The following is a 19,934-nucleotide window of genomic DNA, read 5'->3' on the forward strand; positions in this document are numbered from 1 at the left end:
TAAGAAGGGTTTCAAAGAGATGCATATGCTCTCAGAAGAGAAGATCTATTATCGCTGTGTCATTCGTTTTGTAACAAACTTCCTGTGGTTCTTCTACACACATTCATTTTCTCTCTTTGTGTGGGTATGTGTGTTTCCTGTACAGTTGACTCAACCTAACAGTGAGGTTCCAGATCATATCAGACCAACCCATCTCATTAAAGCTCTGACCAAGGAGATCCGCCACTTGGAGGTAAGGGAAGCTTGAGAAAGTGCAATGACTTTGAATGGATAATTGGAGAGAATGTAGTAGGGATGTGCATGGATAGTAGGCATTCGGTTAACTGTTTGACCCGCAATATATTCAAATACCAAAATCGCTATTCAGTTATTCTACACGTGCAAAAAATGTCTTCAACCCAATCTGAGCCCGACAATACCCCATAAACCGACCGGGGTCGGATTCGGGTCCGTTTTTCAAATATAGGGTGAATTATGGGGCTGTTTACACATGTTTTTTTGCATGTCTGCACTGTTTTAAAGTGTTTTTTCTATGTAAACACACACTGGATGAACGTCTTTGACCATTGCACCCATCTCAATTCTTTTCAGTGTCTTGCTTCAGCTCGCCAAATTCTTGAATTTTTATAAACTCATTTCGAGACATTTTTTTATGATTGGATGCGGTGCATCTAGCATGTTTAGGGCAGGTATCAAAAACATTTTACATTCTAAAGAGGACTTCATGTGACTGTTGCATGACTGTTGCGCATGATTCCAGATTGTTTTTCACCTGATAACGTTTCGGCTCTTGATCTACAGTAAGCCAGTGTTTTTTCCCTTCTGCTCTGTTGTGCATACAATAAATCCACAAGTTATATGCTAAGCCATTTAGTAATCAAAACATCTCCAAGCACCGCTATGTTGCAGGCAGTGACCGTTTGATTACTTTTGTTTGACTTTAATGCAAGTAGATTTATCCTTTGAAGATCTATGAATTGAGATATTGAGGCTCATAGCACAGTGTGCACTTAATTCCCTGCTATTTTGAGTAGTGTTTGATGCATATCACTTGCAATAAATATTCTTTATACCAAGACCCCATTCACGAACAGTTATTTGGTTATTTGTCGGGAACCCTCGTGGTTAACCGAATATTACGAAGGGTTACCGTGCACATCCCTAGTGTTTAGGTGGTCACAAAGATATAGTTGGTGTTTTTTGACTCCTGTTATTTTGCAATTATTTTATGTGTACAAATGAATTCCCCAAACCAAATTTCAGGCAACGTTTTTTGCTTTTAATTAAATAGGAAATTGAAGTGTTAGGAAGCAAAGAGGTGGGATCGGAAAATTAATCAATCCTGACTCCGATCCCCATAAATAAGCACCACCACGCTATCGAAGCACTTGCACTAGCCACCAGGCCCCTTGTCTGACAAATTAAACTGTCAAAGTATTTGTCCGTAGGTTTGTTTATTTTTTTAACTAAATAAAAAAAGTGCTTCGAACTATCCAGAAACGGCAACCAAACGTTTCTGTTTTTTTGTTTTGTTCGGATTTGTGTTTTGTTTCTTGTTTGGGCTTGGTTTGGTGTTTCGTTTTTTTTGCCTGCAATGCTTCTCGATTGTTCCAGTGTTTACAATTTTAATCAGTTTTTCAGTACCTAACCATCTGTGTAATACATGTGACTGTTTCACTGTATTGATTTCTTAAACAGGAGGATCTGACTAAATGTTTAAAATCTCAGTGTAGTGCAGAGTGCCCTTTATCACGCTCTTCGATGGCGAAAGGATGTCGGGCACGGCGACGGCAGCGAGAACATCATCGTCATCGACACCACCACCATCATCTTCACCATCACAGCCGTAAACTGCCGTCCAATCTGGACATCCTGGAGCTGCACACAATGGAGGTGCTAAAGAGACTCGAGGTCGGACTGGTGGAGGAGGTGAGATCTGTTTTAACAGAATTGAGCTCAAATGTTTTATACTCTGTTATCTGTCATTTGTGCTTATCAGGATCTATTCTTTTCTTAGGATTGTAATATAATGAGTTGTGAATTGAGTTGTGTTTTAGATGGCAGGTTCACCTTGATATCTGATCTTTTCACTGATTTACTGGGAAGCAGTTTTCATTTTTCATTTCCAGTAAGAATTACATTTCTTGAAACAGGATCCAGCTTTCAGCTCAAAAGTGAACGGCAAATTTAAGAAGGTTTCTTTAGCATCTGCAGTAGCTGCTGACGGTAGTAATGACAACGCCCTGCGCCTGGTGATGTGTAATGGCAAAATCATGCGGTGAGGGTTCTGGTAGCTTCACACACACTTATTTAAATGTTTTTGTCTTTTAGGTTGTGTTTATCGATATGATATGGTTTGGTATAATAATAAAACATACACTACCAGTCAGACGTAAATATTAATATGCTTTTGCATTGTTTTTTTATTTAATATGATTAATTAGTCTGTGTACCATGTAATTAATGTGATTTGTGTTTTAATAGAATGACAGCCCTAGTTATTCCATAGTTTTGATGTAAAAAGTAGAAAATGGTAATAATATAGAATGAGTAGTTAGATTTAAATTTAATATAGATAATTTTCAAATGTTCTGAACGACTGAAGTGTTTCCTCTTTAAAGAGAGAGGATGACCATCAGTAATGGAGCAGCCAAACTCAACGGAGTGGAAATGTCTCAATGCCATCAACGTGAGGTGAAGATGGAAAGACTGTTAATGTGCCCACAACAAGAAGTAAAGAAAGAAAAGTCAGAGGAGGAGTTTGGAGTACACTGGACTATCAAGAAACCAATCAATCACAGTGAGTCACTTGTAGCTGTGGGACTTCTGTAGGTGCTCTAAAGAGTGTGTCTAACTGAATACAGTCTATATAACAGCACATACATTTTGTTATGTTGTAAGTATATTGTGTTTTAAACGGAAATAAAACATTTGGACTGTTCTCTTGTTTTTTTCAGGTGAAACTGTGCAGACAGTTCTCAGGACAGAGTCATCACAACATGCATCATCATTAGACACTGACTCTGAATCAGAAGCAGAGGATTCTGCTGAGGTACTGAGGAAGTAAAATGGGCTTTAAAATCAGCTCTCCATAAACCTAAATATATTTGTTTCTCACGGTTCAATAGCTAACAAGCTTCCTTTTTTCTACGATTGATTCTTCATTGTTTTCCCTCAACAGAAGCGCTCCTCGGATTCCGAGAGTTCTGAGGAAGAGGATCGAGGAAGACCGAGAGATTCAGGGAGTTTTGTAGAGCATTTGAGCGGCAAACGGCATGACCACCATAAGCAGCCTCTAAAACGGTACAACTTTCTGCATTTTACACAATTTTAAAGCGTTACATTGCAATTTTGACTAAAAATACAAAATAAATTAAACGTGTACACTACTAGTCTTTGTTGGACATACCGGCCTAAATTTTTTTTAATGATATTAAAAATCTTTTAATCTATAGCTAAATTCTTAAATGCATAAGTTAGTTTTGTAGTGTAGACAAAGTGTAAGACTACTTATATTGCATAGAAATAAGCTTCACACCGCATCAGTTAGGGTTAAAAGAATTGTTGCCAGCTGAAACATATTAATCACTGCTATAATGATCCTATATATATACATATATACACACACACACACACACACACACACACACACACACACACACACACACACACACACAGGGATGAGAGGGTTACTTTTGAAATGTATTCCACTACAGATTACAGAATACATGCTGTAAAATTTCATTTGTAACATATTCCGTTAGATTACTCAAGGTCAGTAATGTATTCTAAATACTTTTGGATTACTACTTCAGCACTGGTAGATTTATTTATTTTTTTTTACTTTTTTGACTGTAAAAACTCTGCCAGTACAGTAAGATAAAATACACATGTTAAAAATACATTCTCTGAAATATCTTATGCAGTGTTGATTCTAAAACAAGATAAATCAAATTGGTCTTCTTTTAAGGATTTTGAGATATTTTTACAGGAAAACAATACACAAAAAATCAAGAATATGATTTTTGCCCTAATATCAAAGGTCTTACTAGAAAAAAAAAAATATTATGATCCATCGTGAATTATCTTGATAAAAATATATGATCATGTCTGGTAACGTACATGTAAAATGGCTAGAAATAACATTTTAGCTTAGCGTAAAGCTGATAATTTACATAAGGTTTATTTATATTTCTTCTGCTCCAAACTTACTTCAAACTTACTTCTCTGTCTGCTGGTATGAATGTAACACATCATAAGAAAGTGTTTCACCGCTGTTCAAATGTACTTTGGATCACATCATTTATGTTTAAATGTTTTCCATCTGAAAGGACTAAATATTAAATTAAACAAATGATGATAAAATGCAAAGTAATCTCTTCTGTAATCAAAAGACTTTTTGAATGTAACTGTATTCTAAATACAATGATTTAAATTGTAACTGTAGTGGAATACAGTTACTTATATTTTGTATTTTAAATACGTAATTCTGTTGCATGTGTTCCGTTACTCCCCAACCGTGTGTGTGTGTATAATTATTGATTCAATATTAAATCTATGAATATGGTGGCACAATTATATTTTTGTCTTCAAAACTAATTTCAAACATTTACGCATACGCCTTCAGATCAAAAGATTTTTAATATCATGAGAAACATTTCAGTCAAGTGTTTCAAAGGTTTTGACTGTGTGTGTGTGTGTGTGTGTGTGTGTGTGTGTGTATGTGTGTGTGTATATGTATATATATATATATATATATATATATATATATATATATATATATATATATATATATATATATATATATATATAGTCTACCTCTAATATAAAATATGGTTTTGATTTATTTGGATTTTTGGTCAACACATAATTCCTTTACTTCCATTTGTGATTTTTTTCAAAGTTTTTGTAAAATGTGGAAAATGGTAATTGAGTTAGGTGTGTTCAAATTTTTCACTTGTATTGTATGATTGTACTTGTGTTTATTTTGATTAATTTTTTTTCTGCTGAAATTGCCAACTTTTTTGTCCACAGAGAACGTCCTACCTCACCGAGCACAGAAGAGGCCATTCAGGGCATGTTGTCAATGGCGGGCTTGCTGTATCAGCAGGCATCAGAAGAGAGCGCTGTTCTACGGCAGCCTTGGTGGTCCAGTCAGGGTAACAGTAATAGCAACAGCAGCAGTGATGCCTGGGACAGCAGCGAGCCCTGCTCAACACCCCGCAGCCCAGAGGGAGGGGAGGAGAGTATTGAAGAGGTATACTCGTACAGGGAAAGTTCACTGTCTCCTTCACTTCACCCCTCCAAAAGACATGCACCCAACCCCACGCCCATCAGCAACCAGGCCACTAAAGGTGAGGCCAGATGTAAAAATGTAGATCGTGTTTATGAAAAATGAATTTGGGTCGTTAAATGTCTACAATGAAAGGAATACACTGGGCTCAAATCAAGTTGAGTTGAATAATTTCTACTCGTCCCTCAGTCTGAAAAAACAAATCACGTGCACAGTAATGCACTTTCAGTGCAAGTCTATGGAGCAAGGCATTGCATCAGAATAAACAAATACATAAGGGAAAGAAAAATCCTGCACACTACTGTACACGTTGCAAAGAAATACTGTTCTCTTTGATCATCCCATGTTCGAGATCCACCTATGGGAGGGACACTCAGAGGGACCTCTGCCGAATCATCCCATTGCACCAAGTCAGGTTTGACAGACAAGAGCACATGTCCAGTGCCACTGTAAGGCCCTGCCCTAACATGAGGGCATAAAGGACCTGTACACGCTACTTTTCCTCAGGCATTCGATTCTCGCAACCTCTACACATAGAACTCACAGCTCAACTGGATTTCACTTGTTGGCTTTCACTAAACGGTCTGCAGGAGGACACCTCTTCGGATCAGCCTCCATTAGGCGTGACTGCCAAGGAAATACTGTTTAGTTGCTGTTGAATCCACCCTGCAAGCCACCCACACTTGCTGGCCTTTAATGTTTTTACGGCTGTCAGCCTTTCTTCGTTACCAGTTTTCCCTGCATCTAGGCCAAAAAGCCTGCTGAAAAACAGTTTCAGTTTTCCAGGGCAAGGCTCAGATGAAACCCACGACATCTGTGAGCTCTGGGAATCGGCAGTCATGGGCATGCACGGTCGCCTGTGGAGCCCTAATTGCAGCAAGGGATTACCATCCCTTCTGCATTATGTATATGTGTAAACAAATGGAGGAAGCTCTTTCACTGCCTGAGAACTGTAACTATTGCTTTGCCTTGCTAAGGAAGCTCCTGCACCTTAGGCTCAAGGCTGCTGCTACTCAGAGCTGCGAACTTGAGCATGATGACTCGGACAGGGGAAATGGCGATGACTCTGCAACTCTGAGGGCCTCCCAGACTTGCCTTCACTTAGTTGAGCTGACCAAACCGACTCGTGGCAATTTTGAGGATATTAATCTTTAAGGTGTTTCCTCAATTGATTATATGAGCTGCCCGGCTCTGGTGAGGATGATGACGCTGTGCTTGAAGGCTCAGACAACAAGGAGGCCATCCTGTCACCCCAGTCAGTGGTTCAGCTGTTACTGAATGCTAGTCACTTTGAAGTGTGTGAGCAAGCACGACTCCGCTAAACATTGAATGGCTGGTGCTCCAAAACGCAGCGATCAGTAGATGGATGTTTACATTGGAAAACTGTTGGTGCCACCGCCCAGCCCAGGGAATCTGCTCTTGCCTATCCTCCCTGCGTGTGCAGAGTACATGAAACACTACTGGGGAGACTCGCTTGACCTTAAGAACAGCTCGCTGGCATGGAGGTTATGGACATGGCTGTTCTGAGACTTTTCAAGCTGGAGAGAGATTTGATGTCATGTGCACAAGCAGTGTCACTACACCGTATGCACAACACAATTTTACACTCCCAATAAAGGCTTTGGCCAGTGTGTTTGAAAATGTAAAAAAAAAAAAAACTAAAGAATCAAATAAATCAGCTGCTGAGAATGAACAAATCTCAGTAGTCCCACATGTCACCCCTAAATTGTCCACTAGAATGTGCCATTGTATCACAAACGAGTGTGCTGCCTGCTATTGCAGCCCAATGCAATGCCCCAGCACTGGTGGGAACGCTCACAAATCACATATATGCCAGTTACGCTGTGTCAGATTCCGAGTGGGTAATTCAGACAATGACACATGGCTACAGGCTTCAATTTGCCATGAAACCCCCATGTTTCAGCGGAGTAATATTCTCTCTGACAAATGAGAGCTTTTCTCATTTTCTGGAAGAGGAAATTTCCTCTCTCTTGGAGAGAAGAGCAATTTGGTAGTTCCCCCGGACCAATGTCAACAGGGGTTTTATTCCCATTAGTTCCTAGTTCCAAAAAAGGGAGGTTCACTGGGCCCTATTTTGTCTGTGTTGAAGCAGGTTTAGCCTTGTTATGTCTAGCAGGACTGCAAATCCTGACATTTATAGACGATTGGTTAATAATAGCCAATTCAAGTGAGAAAGTAGTGCAAGACACACCACTTGTACTCTCGCACCTTACATCTCTTGAGTTCAGAGTGAATCTGAGCGAAGCAGATTCACCCCATCCAAGATGGTTACGTTTCTGGGACTGGAGCTGAATTCAAAAGCGATGCACGCTCGTCTGTCAGAAGAGCACATTCTGTCCCTTGTGAATTGCCTCACAATAAAAAATTAGAGTACACTATCGCACTTGTCTTGGACTACGGTGCCTTATGGCATCAGCCATCCAGGTCTTACTATTGGAGTTTAAGGATGAGAGCTTTCATGGAGTGGATTTTGTCTCTTCATCTCAGCCCCCTGCGTGATCTCAGTTGCAACGTTAGATTATCCCACATATGCACAGCAGCATTGAGCCACAGAGCACAGAGTTGTATGCACACGGGACTCTTAAGGGCGGTTATGTTCCAGAAAGTGGTAATAACAGATGTGCTCCCGTCAGCTTCACTGCCTTGCCCTCAAGCCTTTGGTATGGAGCAGACAGCACTTCCTGTTGTAACTTGCAACCCACATACTGGGTAATTTGAACTATGGCATGGATCTCTTAGTGGCACTCTGGGCTTGGCCCATGAAATGTCTAACCTGAATACAGAATGCCAAGATTCATTATATGAGTGAAAGTGGCAAGTTTTTAAGAAATTGTGCAACAGTGTAACTGGTGTCATATCAGTGTTCAGTCACTGATATACAATGCTTTCTACAGGACTTTTTGGATAAGGGAAAATCCTTTTCTACTATCAAGGCAGCCATTTCTGCATGCCACATTGGCTTCAATGACTCAGCAGTGGGGCAGCACCCTTTCATTCATAGATAAATTAAGAGTTCTAGCCATTCCTTGTCAGATACTAGTAAGTTTATTCCTGACTGGGACCTCTCCATGGTGCTGTAAGCCATGTCACAGAAGCCTTTTGAGCTATTGGAGAAATTTTCTTTAAAGTTGTTGTCTTACAGCTATGCTCCTGGTGACCGTGATCTGCATGCAGTAAATTCATTCCTCATGCACAAACTTTTTCCCAGGCATGGAGAAGCCTTTATGCCTAGGTGCTTCCCTAAATTCACAAGGTGCAACCATGCATGAAAGGGACTATTTACATTGTATTGACGTCGTAACCAGAAATGTATCCACATAGAAAAGTATTTCCACTGAACAAAGGACAATTTAGCGTTATAACGTTACAGCTCAAACACATTTCAACAAAGGAATCAATATACATGAGCACTTTCACCAAAATGTTTGTTACACATTTCTTCTTTTAAAGACTCTGGAATGTTTTGCCAAGTGTTGTTACTCAGAAAAATTAATCCACTACAAATGACTATTACTACTTTAAAATGGTTCTGCGATAACTACTAATTACTTTGAAGTTTCTTTCTAAAACACTTTTCACATAAAATGATTTTGTTTTTCCACTCAACAATTTCAAAATAATGTCTATATATTTTCTCCTCGTTTATTGTTGTGCAAAAGTCATACACTCGGCACTGTGTGATTCTCCCTTACCATCCCTGCGTCTGAAATCGCCTACCGTCACAGTATGTTCTGTATTTGATGAGAAACGCACTTCTCGGCCAGTAAAACTGTACGCTCTTTATGTATGTGAGAGGCAGTATGAATAGAATTCGGACATACATCTGGGAACATACACATGGTCCCATGACCACAATATATGACATGAAAATAATCCACTCAAATTCGGTTAAACAAGCGCCATTCAAGCACAATGAGCAACGTTCATTGTGTATACAGCACTTACTGATGAAAACAGCTTTCCATCCCATGGTTCTCCACCATTTGTTTTAAATCCAGCATTTGAACGTGACATCTACTCAGCTCCCAATGCATTGTGGGATAGGAAAGTGTCCAACCGATCCACACTTTGGATTATCGCCAAAAGTAGTAGGTCATCCAGGCATTTCTCGCTTACGAATTTCTCCACTTATGAATACTATGGATTCGACATACTACTGCACTGGCATACTATATAGTAGGGAAATATGGATATTCGGGCACAGGGAATGACTCGTTATAGGGCACGCCCTCAAGCTTTCACAGAAATGCAAACAGATGTACGTATTGACATAATTCATGTTTTGAAAGCATTCTGCATAAACATTATTTAGAAATTTGTCCTAGCCTTAATATTGAAGACTAAAGTAGTTAACTTAATTGAAAGTAAATAACTGTGATCTTATTACAATAATTTCAAATATAATGTTAACACTACTTTTTGATGTACATTAAGATGCAAAAAGATTACCGTAACTTGCTTTGCAATCCAATTACATCCAACACTGGTCTTGCCCAATAGACGACCTTTGTAAATGCATTAATGAAAACATTGCTTGTTTCCTCAATCTGAGGGGCGAGTCCAAAATATGAAATCATGTCACACATGCTGTCCGTTAAACTTAAGTTAGACTGAACCCAGAACATTCCTTTTAATGGTACCATGAAAGCTTTATTCGCTGAAATGTGCATCAAAATGAAAACGTCATGAACATAAATGGCACATTTGGGAATTTAAAGATTTCTTCTTGACATATTTTAAAGAGAACAATTATGTTTGTGATAGTTTTATGCTAGTGCATGAATCATTGTATTGATTTCAAAGCCTTTGCTTACAAAGTGTTTTGTTACTATTTTACAGGAAAGCGTCCTAAGAAAGGACAGGTGACTGCTAAACAGAGGCTTGGGAAGATACTGAAAATGAGTTGCCATAAAGGCCTATTCCTGTAGCATGATGGAGGAAAGAATGAGGCCATGTGTAATAAATCAACACAGCTGCTTTTCTTTATAGGCTGGGATTATTATCACACTCAAACACACACATTCTCTTACTGTGCATGTTTAGGTGACAGGGTATGTTTAATGGCTCAAACTCACTTTTTCCACCAATCACATGGAACACAACACATTGTCCATCAATGCAGGAAGACTGTTTTCCTTGGAAAACACGAACGGCCTAAAATTTGAAGAGGAAGCACAGGATATCTCATACACTGATTTTTATCACCATAAGAGACGCTTGCTAGAGTTTGTTTGTGTTTCTACCGCCAGGAAATTGATCTACACATGTGTCCCACCAGCGGGGCCTTTTTCTCCCCTACCTCCAATCCCATCTGTAGCATGAGTGTACAGGTGCTCGCAGGCTAAGGATGTCTTCTTAGTCCTCTAAGACCTGACGCTTGGACTGTTCCATTAATATTTGGATTCTTGATTCCCCTTAAAAGGATCCAATAATGAAAATTCTGTCATTTATTCACCCACGTGGTGTTCCTCGAAAGAAAATCATGGGGTTTGGAATGACACCATTTTCTTATTTTGGTGAACTATCCCTTTTAGGCATTACCATATCCACCTGTTTCTTTCCCCTTTGATTGTCTCAGGCTGGTGTAAGAGGTTTTGAAAAGGTGCTGGACATTTTATGTCTTTCTCTAACCCCCCTGCCCCTTTAAGCAATAATTGTACTGCTATGATCATTGATGTGTCGATATTAAATTGATGATTGAGTGGGCTGCACTTTTAGGATGCAAAATCCTTTCTAGATGTGTACTGAAAAGCATTGGCCACAACCAGACAGCCATAAAACAAACAAAATAAGAGTGTACATTTTCTTGTATTGCTATACAATTTTCCCTTGATTTGACGGCGTTTATCAACTTTATTCCTTAGTGGTCTTAAATGGACTATTTTAACATAATGTACTGGGTTCAAATTAAGCTATATAGACGTTATAGTGAATTATAGCACCGTATTTGATATACTTATACCTACAGTCTCTTCAATGGCACTCTCTGTATAAAGCCGTGTAATGCTTAAGATCACAACTCATGTTTTGGAAAGTTGCTTTGTCTACTGTTGGCATCTCGTATATTACAGAAAATACTTCTGACTCGCTCCTTACATTGTAAGAACAAAAAACATGTTGACAGACGTTGACGCACTTACAATGGCAGTCTATGGACCAACTATTGTATGGTATTGCAAGTGAGTTTATCGACAGCATGCCAAAGATGCTGTCGAAGAACCTTAAGAACATTAACCCGGAATATATTCCTTTTCATCAAGGGAAAATTGTAGAAAATGTCCCAAACATGGTGAAAAACTTGCTTGTCTGTTGCATCTTAAAGAGCTGCCTGTGAAATAATACTGTATGTGATGTAGTTTGCAAGGACTGAATAGGCTTGCTATGTGTTCAGCCTGCATAATTTATATTGTTCTATTTAGTTTTTTGCAGATGTCATATTTTTGTTTACTGGATAACTTATTTATTGATTTCTAAGATATAAGGAGTTCTATTGCATTCCGAGGTTCCTGTTTTTTCTTTGCATTGATTTATTTCTGTAAATGGAGTTAAATTTTGAATGCTATCAATTCAAGAGGAATGAGGTTAGATTAGGTTCAGCATTACAAGTTTTGTAGAAACACAATTAATGCTATTTGATTTCCTGTCAAATTTACCTCTACAATGTTAGTGAAAAATGTGTTTCTTTACAGTGTTGTCTTTATGATTTTTGGAAACGGGAGAAAATAATTCCAGTAGGAACAAAACATTTTGTGGTGTTGTGTGGGAATTTCTTGGAGAGGCTACGATTCGTTTTCTCAGGGAACATCTGATAAGTGACATCTTTAAATTCATCACCAGCACTGTCATACAATCTCTCAATGACTCAATGTATTTATTTTCACGAATATGCCAACCAAGTACATATACTCCAATTTATTTATTTTGTCTGTTGGTTTTAAATCCTGAAATCAGAAAACACACACACAAAAAAAAAAACATTTCTCCCAATGTACAGTTTATCAAAAGTAATCTTGAGAGTGTGAGACTTTGAACAGCACCAACAGTTTTATAAGTGTGTTGGTTTAAAAAGGAAATGCACTATTTTGTGCAGGACTTGAGTTTGATAACTACAGACACTCAGGCTTTGATACAGTTTGAGTTTGCCATCTGCATGTGTTTGTTGTATTGCTTTAAAATGTTCCTTTATCTGGTCCCACTCATGAACGTTAATGCAGACAGACACCCTTATACAACATCTCTTAAGGAAAACAGCTCATCTCAGTCATGTTTGATTGAAGGAGTTGGTCTTCAGACAGGTTTTCTTTGTGTTGATGCAATTAATTGTACAGTATTTAAGTTCCAGTTAATGTCCATTTTTAACTATGATAGAGGCTTAATGTCACTGTGTTTTCAAATACTGTGTTCTGTTCCTCCCCAAGTTCTCTTTGAAAGTTTTGAATGCAACTTATTTTCTCCAATGCAATGTAAATATGAGGAAAAATGTTTTGTAGATCACACTGTTTTCCATTCTCCTTTACCAGATGTTTAGTGATAAACAAAAACAATGTTCTATTGGCAAAAATTCAAGAGTCATTGACTTTGTTTGGCTATTCATTATTTTTATTATATAATGCAGCTGTTTACAATTAGACTTGATAATAAGTCCATATACTTAACAGGAACAACCAGTTTCCCATGCAGAAAGTGTGGGTTTGTGATCACGTATCTGGTGCACATCTGCAACAGAAAAATAAATCATTGCATACATGCTTTAGCAACACACCAGTGGGGCTTTTCCACTGCAGGGTACAACTCGACTCTGCATGCTTTTTTGGGGTTTTTCACTGTGGATAGTACCTGGTACTTTTTTTTAGTACCACCTCGGTCGAGGTTCCAAGCGAGCCGAGCCGATACTAAATGTGACGTCAAAATACAGACGTCACTACCAGCGTCACTGGATATTGACACGCGACATCAACCCGCTAGTTTTAAAGTTAGCAACAGCGATAAAAGTATAATTTGTTCACGCGACTTTAGAATTGTGAAAAAAATGGATGTGCGCAAAACCACGCCGTGGTAAATAAACGAGGTGCAGACGGCCCACTCGTTAGCGATGAGCGAAACATAAGTCTCTCAGTATGTGTATCAGCTGTTGGCTGCACACGGCTACCACTGGACCTACCAGCAGTGTAGGGAAAAGTAAAAAAAAAAAAAAAACTTGTGACTACAGAACCATCAAGGAAAAGTGGAAGGGGTTCGACCAAATGGATGCTATCTAAACAGGCGAGCAATGGGAGGGAGTGCGCCCTGGACTGGCGTTGATCCATGATGGAGGATGGTATGTTATGTTAACTCTATACTCTGCTTGAAAGCTTCACTTTATTTAGGTGACCAGCTACTGGAAGCTTGCTTCTAAAACAACCATGCCAATTTAACTAGTAGCAAGTAGCTAACAGCTAGCGGTCGTGTTATTGTTTTAGTCAATTTGTGTCGCGTTTAAGATGATGTCACGGCAGTAGAGGCGGCGCATCTATGACGATCAGCCTATAATCACACCCACGTTGAGGTGCCACTAAACTGCAATGGAAATGCAAGAACAGAAAAGTAAAGCGAGTAGAGTTCAGGCGAGTCGAACCGTAACATGCAGTGGAAAAGTGCCATAGGTTAAGTTACACAGATGTAATACCCCTGCATGTAATACCCCTGTATATAAAATAACTTGTAGGGACTGTGATTAAATGTATATGTACATTGTTGTGGGCCAATCTACTCTTCATCGTCAGGTGGGATTCCCAGCTCCTCGTCTGTCCATGCTGAGGTGTCTGGCCATGGGAAATGACCCTGAATGTGACATAGTTAAGTGGCAAGCTTAATGCACCCTGAAAAGATATTCTTTAATCAAAATAAATGTAATATAGGTCTTTGCTTTGTTATGCAGAATACAGTGTATCCTGCACTGTACTCGGTTAGCTAGTATTTTACTCCCAACACAGCCCTAAAAACAATAGCATTTCATCTAAAAGGCTATCCCAATTCGGTTTTATCTCACCAGTATGGCATCCGGGTCATGCCAGGTGTGCCAGAGTATCCAGAACCACATGGCACCACTGAGCAGCTCTGCCTGAAACTTCTGGCTCTTGGTGGTCTGGGGCGGCTGTCTGTACTGAGGCTCAATATGTGTACCTCCTCCAGCCCTGAAACACAACAGACAGGCCAGACACCAGTCAATTTGTAACACCAATAATGGCTTGTGACACTTTCTAGCACAAAACCATAAGTTGTATAATAATAAATAATTATTAAAAAAAAGTTTCCTTATGATTAATGCTAATGATAAAATAGGTTTTATTTTTTTCAAAGTCCTAAAAGACGCAAGAAGGTATAGCTACAGGCAGGACACCTCCAAATTGGGGCGGAATCTCCAAAAAAATGTAGGGTTTCTCCAACTACAAAAAGGGGTGTCACTTCCATTCACGGTAAGGGAAAGTGTTAAGTAATGGGCTCCCTATATCTTTAATGGTGGTTTGGAGCTTCCACCCTTTTTGGAGCTTTGTCAGCAGCAATATCCTTCTTGAATGGCACGGTCAAATTTACCTTTGCACTGTGAACTTCCATTAGTGAAATACATTTATATCAACGGGAATCAATGCGATTGTGAATTTCGCTCAATGGGCTTCTGGTGGCCCTGCGATGGACTGGCGACCTGTCCAGGGTGTCCCCCGCCTTTCGCCCAATGTTAGCTGGGATAGGCTCCAGCCCCCCGCGACCCTGTACACAGGATAAGCGGTTGACAATGGATGGATGGATGGATGGGCTTCTGGTGGCGAATAATTTCCCCTCATCGATTTCGTGTTGAATTCAAGTTTGGTGAATCTTTGTCAGGGGAATTCGCCTCGTTGAACAATATAAAGTTGTTCGATTTGGCAGTGACCTATGTGTGGGCGGTGCTTCGTGCACGGCTACACGAAATAATTACAATGGAATGGCTAATAATATAATTTTAACGACAAGATTATGGTTTACTTCTCAGAGTGTGAAGTACCCCATTAAAAAGAGGCTAACTGGCAATTAATTTTTTTGCTTGTTTCACACACCCTCAATGTCTGCCACACCTCCTCCCACTGAATTTTACCTTGTAAAGGTAAATGTGACCATGCCTTATACAAAGCCCATCTTGGTACAGACCTTCAGGCTGTTCTGGAATAGTGTGATTTATCTAATCAGACGTTTGGTTTTCGCACAGCAGACGATCAGACATCTGAAAAATCCCATTGATTTACATTGACAGAATGTTCAAACAAGTCAATGGAATGCTTGTCAATTCAAATTCCAACTTTATTTTTTTTTCAAAAGTAAACAAATCCACACAAGGCCTTTAAACAGAGATTATTTAGCAAAGATGGACCACTTCTATTAAAACGAATGGGAGAAATTGGAGCGCCCAACAGTCAATGGATGTAGAAAGGAAGTCCCGCCTTACAGATAAAAGAGCCAATCACCTTTTAGATACAGGCATCACCTGTACTACGCGCATACCTGTGCATTAACAAAATCCAGGGAAATTTTGTTTTTTAGCTTAATATGAGGTAAAGAATCACAATTTAGGATTCCAGTGTTGTCAGATTGTATTGCTGATTTGAAATATGATCTTTGATCATAATCTTGACCAACCGTATTTGAGACTTCGGTCTTTCCCATTCAAGTAGATAGGAGCTGCACTTCCATGACTGGAAATAACCTCCCGAAAGCATTCCAAAAATGTCCGACAGTGGACTGACTTGCTAGAGAGACTACGCTTTAATCAGTTTTAAGTTTGAAAAATACAAACATTTTAGAAATAAATGACCCCACACAAGGCTTTTAATTCTCTCTCTATCTATCTGACTACCTATGTGATAGTATTTAGAAGATCTAGCTACAATAAATAGTTAGCTTTTTTTTCTTACTGTAATGTCTGGTTACCATAAAACTGCATTATCTTAAAATTTGTTTAAACTATCAGACCAGCTTTTGTCAAGCAGACAAAATTTGTCAAAGTTAAGGTGTTTATATCTAGTTTATTATTATTAGAACTTAATGCAGTTACATACATGTATACTAACAATGTATCACCATGATGCAAACAAGTTTTTAATGTATATAATTACATTGATTAATAAACAATTCCTAAGATCATATATTAGGACATTATATAATATGCTTTATAATTTAGAATTAGCTGGATCATTAGACACTTTTTGGAGTTTACTCAATTTACACTAACAAAGTTAACATGTTTATGGACATAGGATCACGGCAATAACTTGGTTTTTATAGAAATGTACAATGTATGACGATTTATTTATTTATTTGGACATGTATCATGGTAATACCATTACAATCTTTAAAATGCCTAGAATCTAGGCCCTAGATGTATCTTGTAGATACCCTATTATATGAATGTTAATCTTTCAGTACAACAATTTAGCCTGCTAGCCTTCTGCAAATAAACACTCACTTTCTAACGGTCATCTGCTGAGTTCCACGCCTGAAAATCTGCAGGCCGTTTCGGAGGACACCTGCCGTTCTCCTTAGCGACGACATGCTGATATTTGTGGCACCACTCTTCGGGTTTTTCTAATTTGTTTTAGACTGCGGTGACCTGAAAGCAGAAAGACAAATGTCACCTTTACAGCAGCGGCTGTTTCTCTGACGTGCCAATAACGAGCGCTGTGATTGGTCGGTTGAACTAAAGCGCTGTAATGCTATTCAGTGTCCATTCGCTAGAGGGCGCCAAATAAGCATAATTCGTGCATAGTTTAAAAAAAACCCAGATGTAAACAAATAAATAATTAAATTCGTGAATGAATGAAGAATAAAGTGAACTAAAACTCAATTAAATGTAATAGTAAAAAAAGAAAATTTTAAATTAAATGTACACAAATGTTTTTGTGTCATCTTGGACTTACACTGACACCTTGGATGCAGCATAATTTAAAATCAAGTTTTCAGTTTCAAATACCATTGCTCATGATTTCTTACATATATTGCAAAATTACAATTCATGTATTTAGGAGTTAATCTTTAAATAATTTATTAAGGAATAAAGGAGTAATTTAAAGGAATATTTTTGGTTAAATTTAAGTTAACAGCATTTGCAGCATAATATTGATTAGAGGTTAAAAATCGAGGTTACAGTGAGGCACTTGCAGTGGAAGTGAAAGGGGCCAAACTGTAAATGTTGAAACACTCACTGTTTCAAATGTATTGCCAGAAGACATAAACAATATGCAAGTTAACATGATTTTAGTGTGATAAAATCACTTACTATCCTTTTGTGTGTAAAGTTAGAGACAATTTTACAACTTCGTTGTCATGACGATGCAATGTCAACAAACCCTAAAATTACAACAAATTATGACAGTAAAGCTCAAATAATACATTTGTTTTAACAGAAGAATTAATCTAAGTGTTTTTTATATTATTAAATTATAAGTGTCACATTTTCTTTAAACCATCCAAAAATTGTCCCCCATTCACTTCTATTGTAAGTGCCCCACTTTAACCTCAATTTCTGCTTTTTTTTGCAGGAAGGACGAGTCTAAAATATTTTTTTGTTAATCAACATTAAGCCACAAATGGTGTCGACGAAGCCTGACTAGTATTGATCCAGGCAAATTCCTTTAATATAAAAATGTACTTATCATTTCAGAATAGCAATAATAATTCTCCACAAAATCCTCCATGCAAAATGTGTAATAATAATATTCTCTACTTCTTGTTTAGGCCTTTAAATGATTGTCATTTGATAAATACAGAAACATCTCTTTATTGTATAACTGTAGTGAGGAGAGACGGTTAGGAAAATGATCTAAACACAGAATATGAATATAAGACACCATAGGCACATTATTAAACACAAAACCAGGATCATTTTCTTTGCAGTTTCCATACAAAATCTTCAGTTATCTTCAGTATTTCACTTGAAAACTGTAAGGTGATACAAAATCAGTGTTTTGACAAGTTTGCACTTGCCTAGAGTGGGTTAGTGTACTTACTACACCACAATTTAAGTTACAGTACTGTAGCGTACTGTGATGAATCTGGGAAAAACTTATTACACATTTATGTGCCCTGAGGATGCTGTGTGTCATTTTCGTCCCTCTCATGTATAGGTTACATAAGGGGCATAAACAACGTCATGATGTTATCAATTTCTCTGGGGCATAAACAACGTCATGATGTTATCAATTTCTCTGTGTTTGAAAAGCAACGTTTCTTCGTTTTAGTTTTGCACAATTTCTTGTGGCAAACAATATGAAAACAACAGCACCACACCAAGCAGTGCGCCATCATAGAAAGTGATCCAATACGCCATTTACTAATCATCATCCCTAGAGCAGAGCGGGCGGATCGACAACATGGCGGCTATGGAAACACAAGCGATGAGGAAGATGAGTTGCGTTTCGTGCTATGACTTATTTCGAGTCAGCCAAAATTAACGATTAAAAAAAGATTACTTTCGCGAATGACATCGCACAAAACCTCATGGTAGATGTTTTCAGACCACAAGCCGTTTCCTGCGCGGCAGCAAAACAGGAACTGCCTTCCCTCAGCCGAAATCTTTTGTTGCAACACAAACACATATATGGATATACGGCCGCTATTGTGACGTCATATACGCTGCTCTTGCTTCATCATCATTATTATTATTATATAACAATTGTATGACATCAGGTGCATGTACTTTTTACGCTAACTCGTAAAAAGACAAGATTGCAAAAGAAAAAGTTTAGATTGAGTGTTTTATAATGAATAATTAAGAAAGAAAACGCACAACCCTCGTGAGATTATTTCCAATATTCCTGAGTTTGAGGCGACTTAGGCAATTATGGGTATTCAGTCGTCGGTATGCATTTTCAAATCAACGGTTGATGACGTACTTTTCAAGGAGCTCAATTCAGTTTTTCGTCAATGATATTTTCTGGCACGAATCTGACCCCGCCCAGACAGTGCGCGCTTTGTGTAGTGCTGCCCGCGTCAAACATCGACGCCATTTTCCTGCGCTTTTTGCGATGCGAAAGGACGGGCATTGTGCGTATACTCCTCTAAAACGCAATGTTTCCCATATCGGTGTATTTATATTTTAAGTATTGCAAATGGTTAAAAAGACTGAGTAAATGGTTTCCTGTTGTCGTCCTCAAACGCGGATCTCCGGGTGCGCCGCTATCCCCTCACAGCTCAATGTCCGCCCACATATGGAATTCAAATGATGTCATCGACAGCCAATCAACGCCGAGAAGTTAGGACAATGAGCTTATTATTGGTCAAGGGCAATGTCATTCATTCAATTCAGAAGGCCAGGGAGGGGAAAGAGCAGATACAATTGCCATTTTGATAGCTCGAAGGAAAGAACGAGCCATACCGACATTCAAAATAACACCCTAGCTCCTGAATTGGTCGAATGTAGCTCGTCTTTATATCCATCTACTATAACCTTAACGTCCCGCAAGTTACAACCTGAAGATGGTTAAACTTGGCGTTGGCAATCCTGTGCTTCAAATCAGCTCGATTTAATTTTCAACTATAACTGTGCAAATTCGTTCATCGGCGCGTTACATCGCGGTTTACTGCTTTGTCTTGCCCCGTTTCTCCGCTCTGC

The 19,934-nt window shown here is 38.6% G+C and overlaps 2 protein-coding genes across 3 annotated transcripts in view; one reads left to right on the forward strand and one right to left on the reverse strand.

The window, feature by feature from the left end:
* The window catches only part of LOC127637777 (lysine-specific demethylase 7A-like), a 32,646-nt gene extending 19,913 nt beyond the window's left edge, over positions 1 to 12,733 (forward strand). The window contains exons 11-18 of one of the 2 annotated variants that reach the window (XM_052119039.1): positions 146 to 232; positions 1,699 to 1,929; positions 2,154 to 2,278; positions 2,622 to 2,800; positions 2,958 to 3,052; positions 3,182 to 3,303; positions 5,035 to 5,354; positions 10,154 to 12,733. In XM_052119039.1, coding sequence (XP_051974999.1) covers positions 146 to 232; positions 1,699 to 1,929; positions 2,154 to 2,278; positions 2,622 to 2,800; positions 2,958 to 3,052; positions 3,182 to 3,303; positions 5,035 to 5,354; positions 10,154 to 10,242 — 1,248 coding nt within the window. In that variant the 3' untranslated portion in view covers positions 10,243 to 12,733. The remainder of the gene's footprint in view (positions 1 to 145; positions 233 to 1,698; positions 1,930 to 2,153; positions 2,279 to 2,621; positions 2,801 to 2,957; positions 3,053 to 3,181; positions 3,304 to 5,034; positions 5,355 to 10,153) is intronic. The other variant, XM_052119040.1, reaches the window with a different exon arrangement.
* A 158-nt stretch (positions 12,734 to 12,891) lies between these two features.
* Positions 12,892 to 17,132, reverse strand: LOC127637780 (NADH dehydrogenase [ubiquinone] 1 beta subcomplex subunit 2, mitochondrial-like). The gene is made up of 4 exons (XM_052119043.1): positions 16,791 to 17,132; positions 14,343 to 14,487; positions 14,044 to 14,134; positions 12,892 to 13,030 (listed from the first exon to the last, which is right to left on the reverse strand). Exons 1-3 carry the CDS (start codon positions 16,874 to 16,876, stop codon positions 14,060 to 14,062), a joined length of 306 nt encoding a protein of 101 aa, XP_051975003.1. The 5' UTR covers positions 16,877 to 17,132; the 3' UTR covers positions 12,892 to 13,030; positions 14,044 to 14,059.
* Positions 17,133 to 19,934: the final 2,802 nt, after the last annotated feature.

Source organism: Xyrauchen texanus, chromosome 45 (genome assembly GCF_025860055.1).
Source record: "Xyrauchen texanus isolate HMW12.3.18 chromosome 45, RBS_HiC_50CHRs, whole genome shotgun sequence".
In the NCBI taxonomy this organism is placed as follows: Eukaryota; Metazoa; Chordata; class Actinopteri; order Cypriniformes; family Catostomidae; genus Xyrauchen; species Xyrauchen texanus.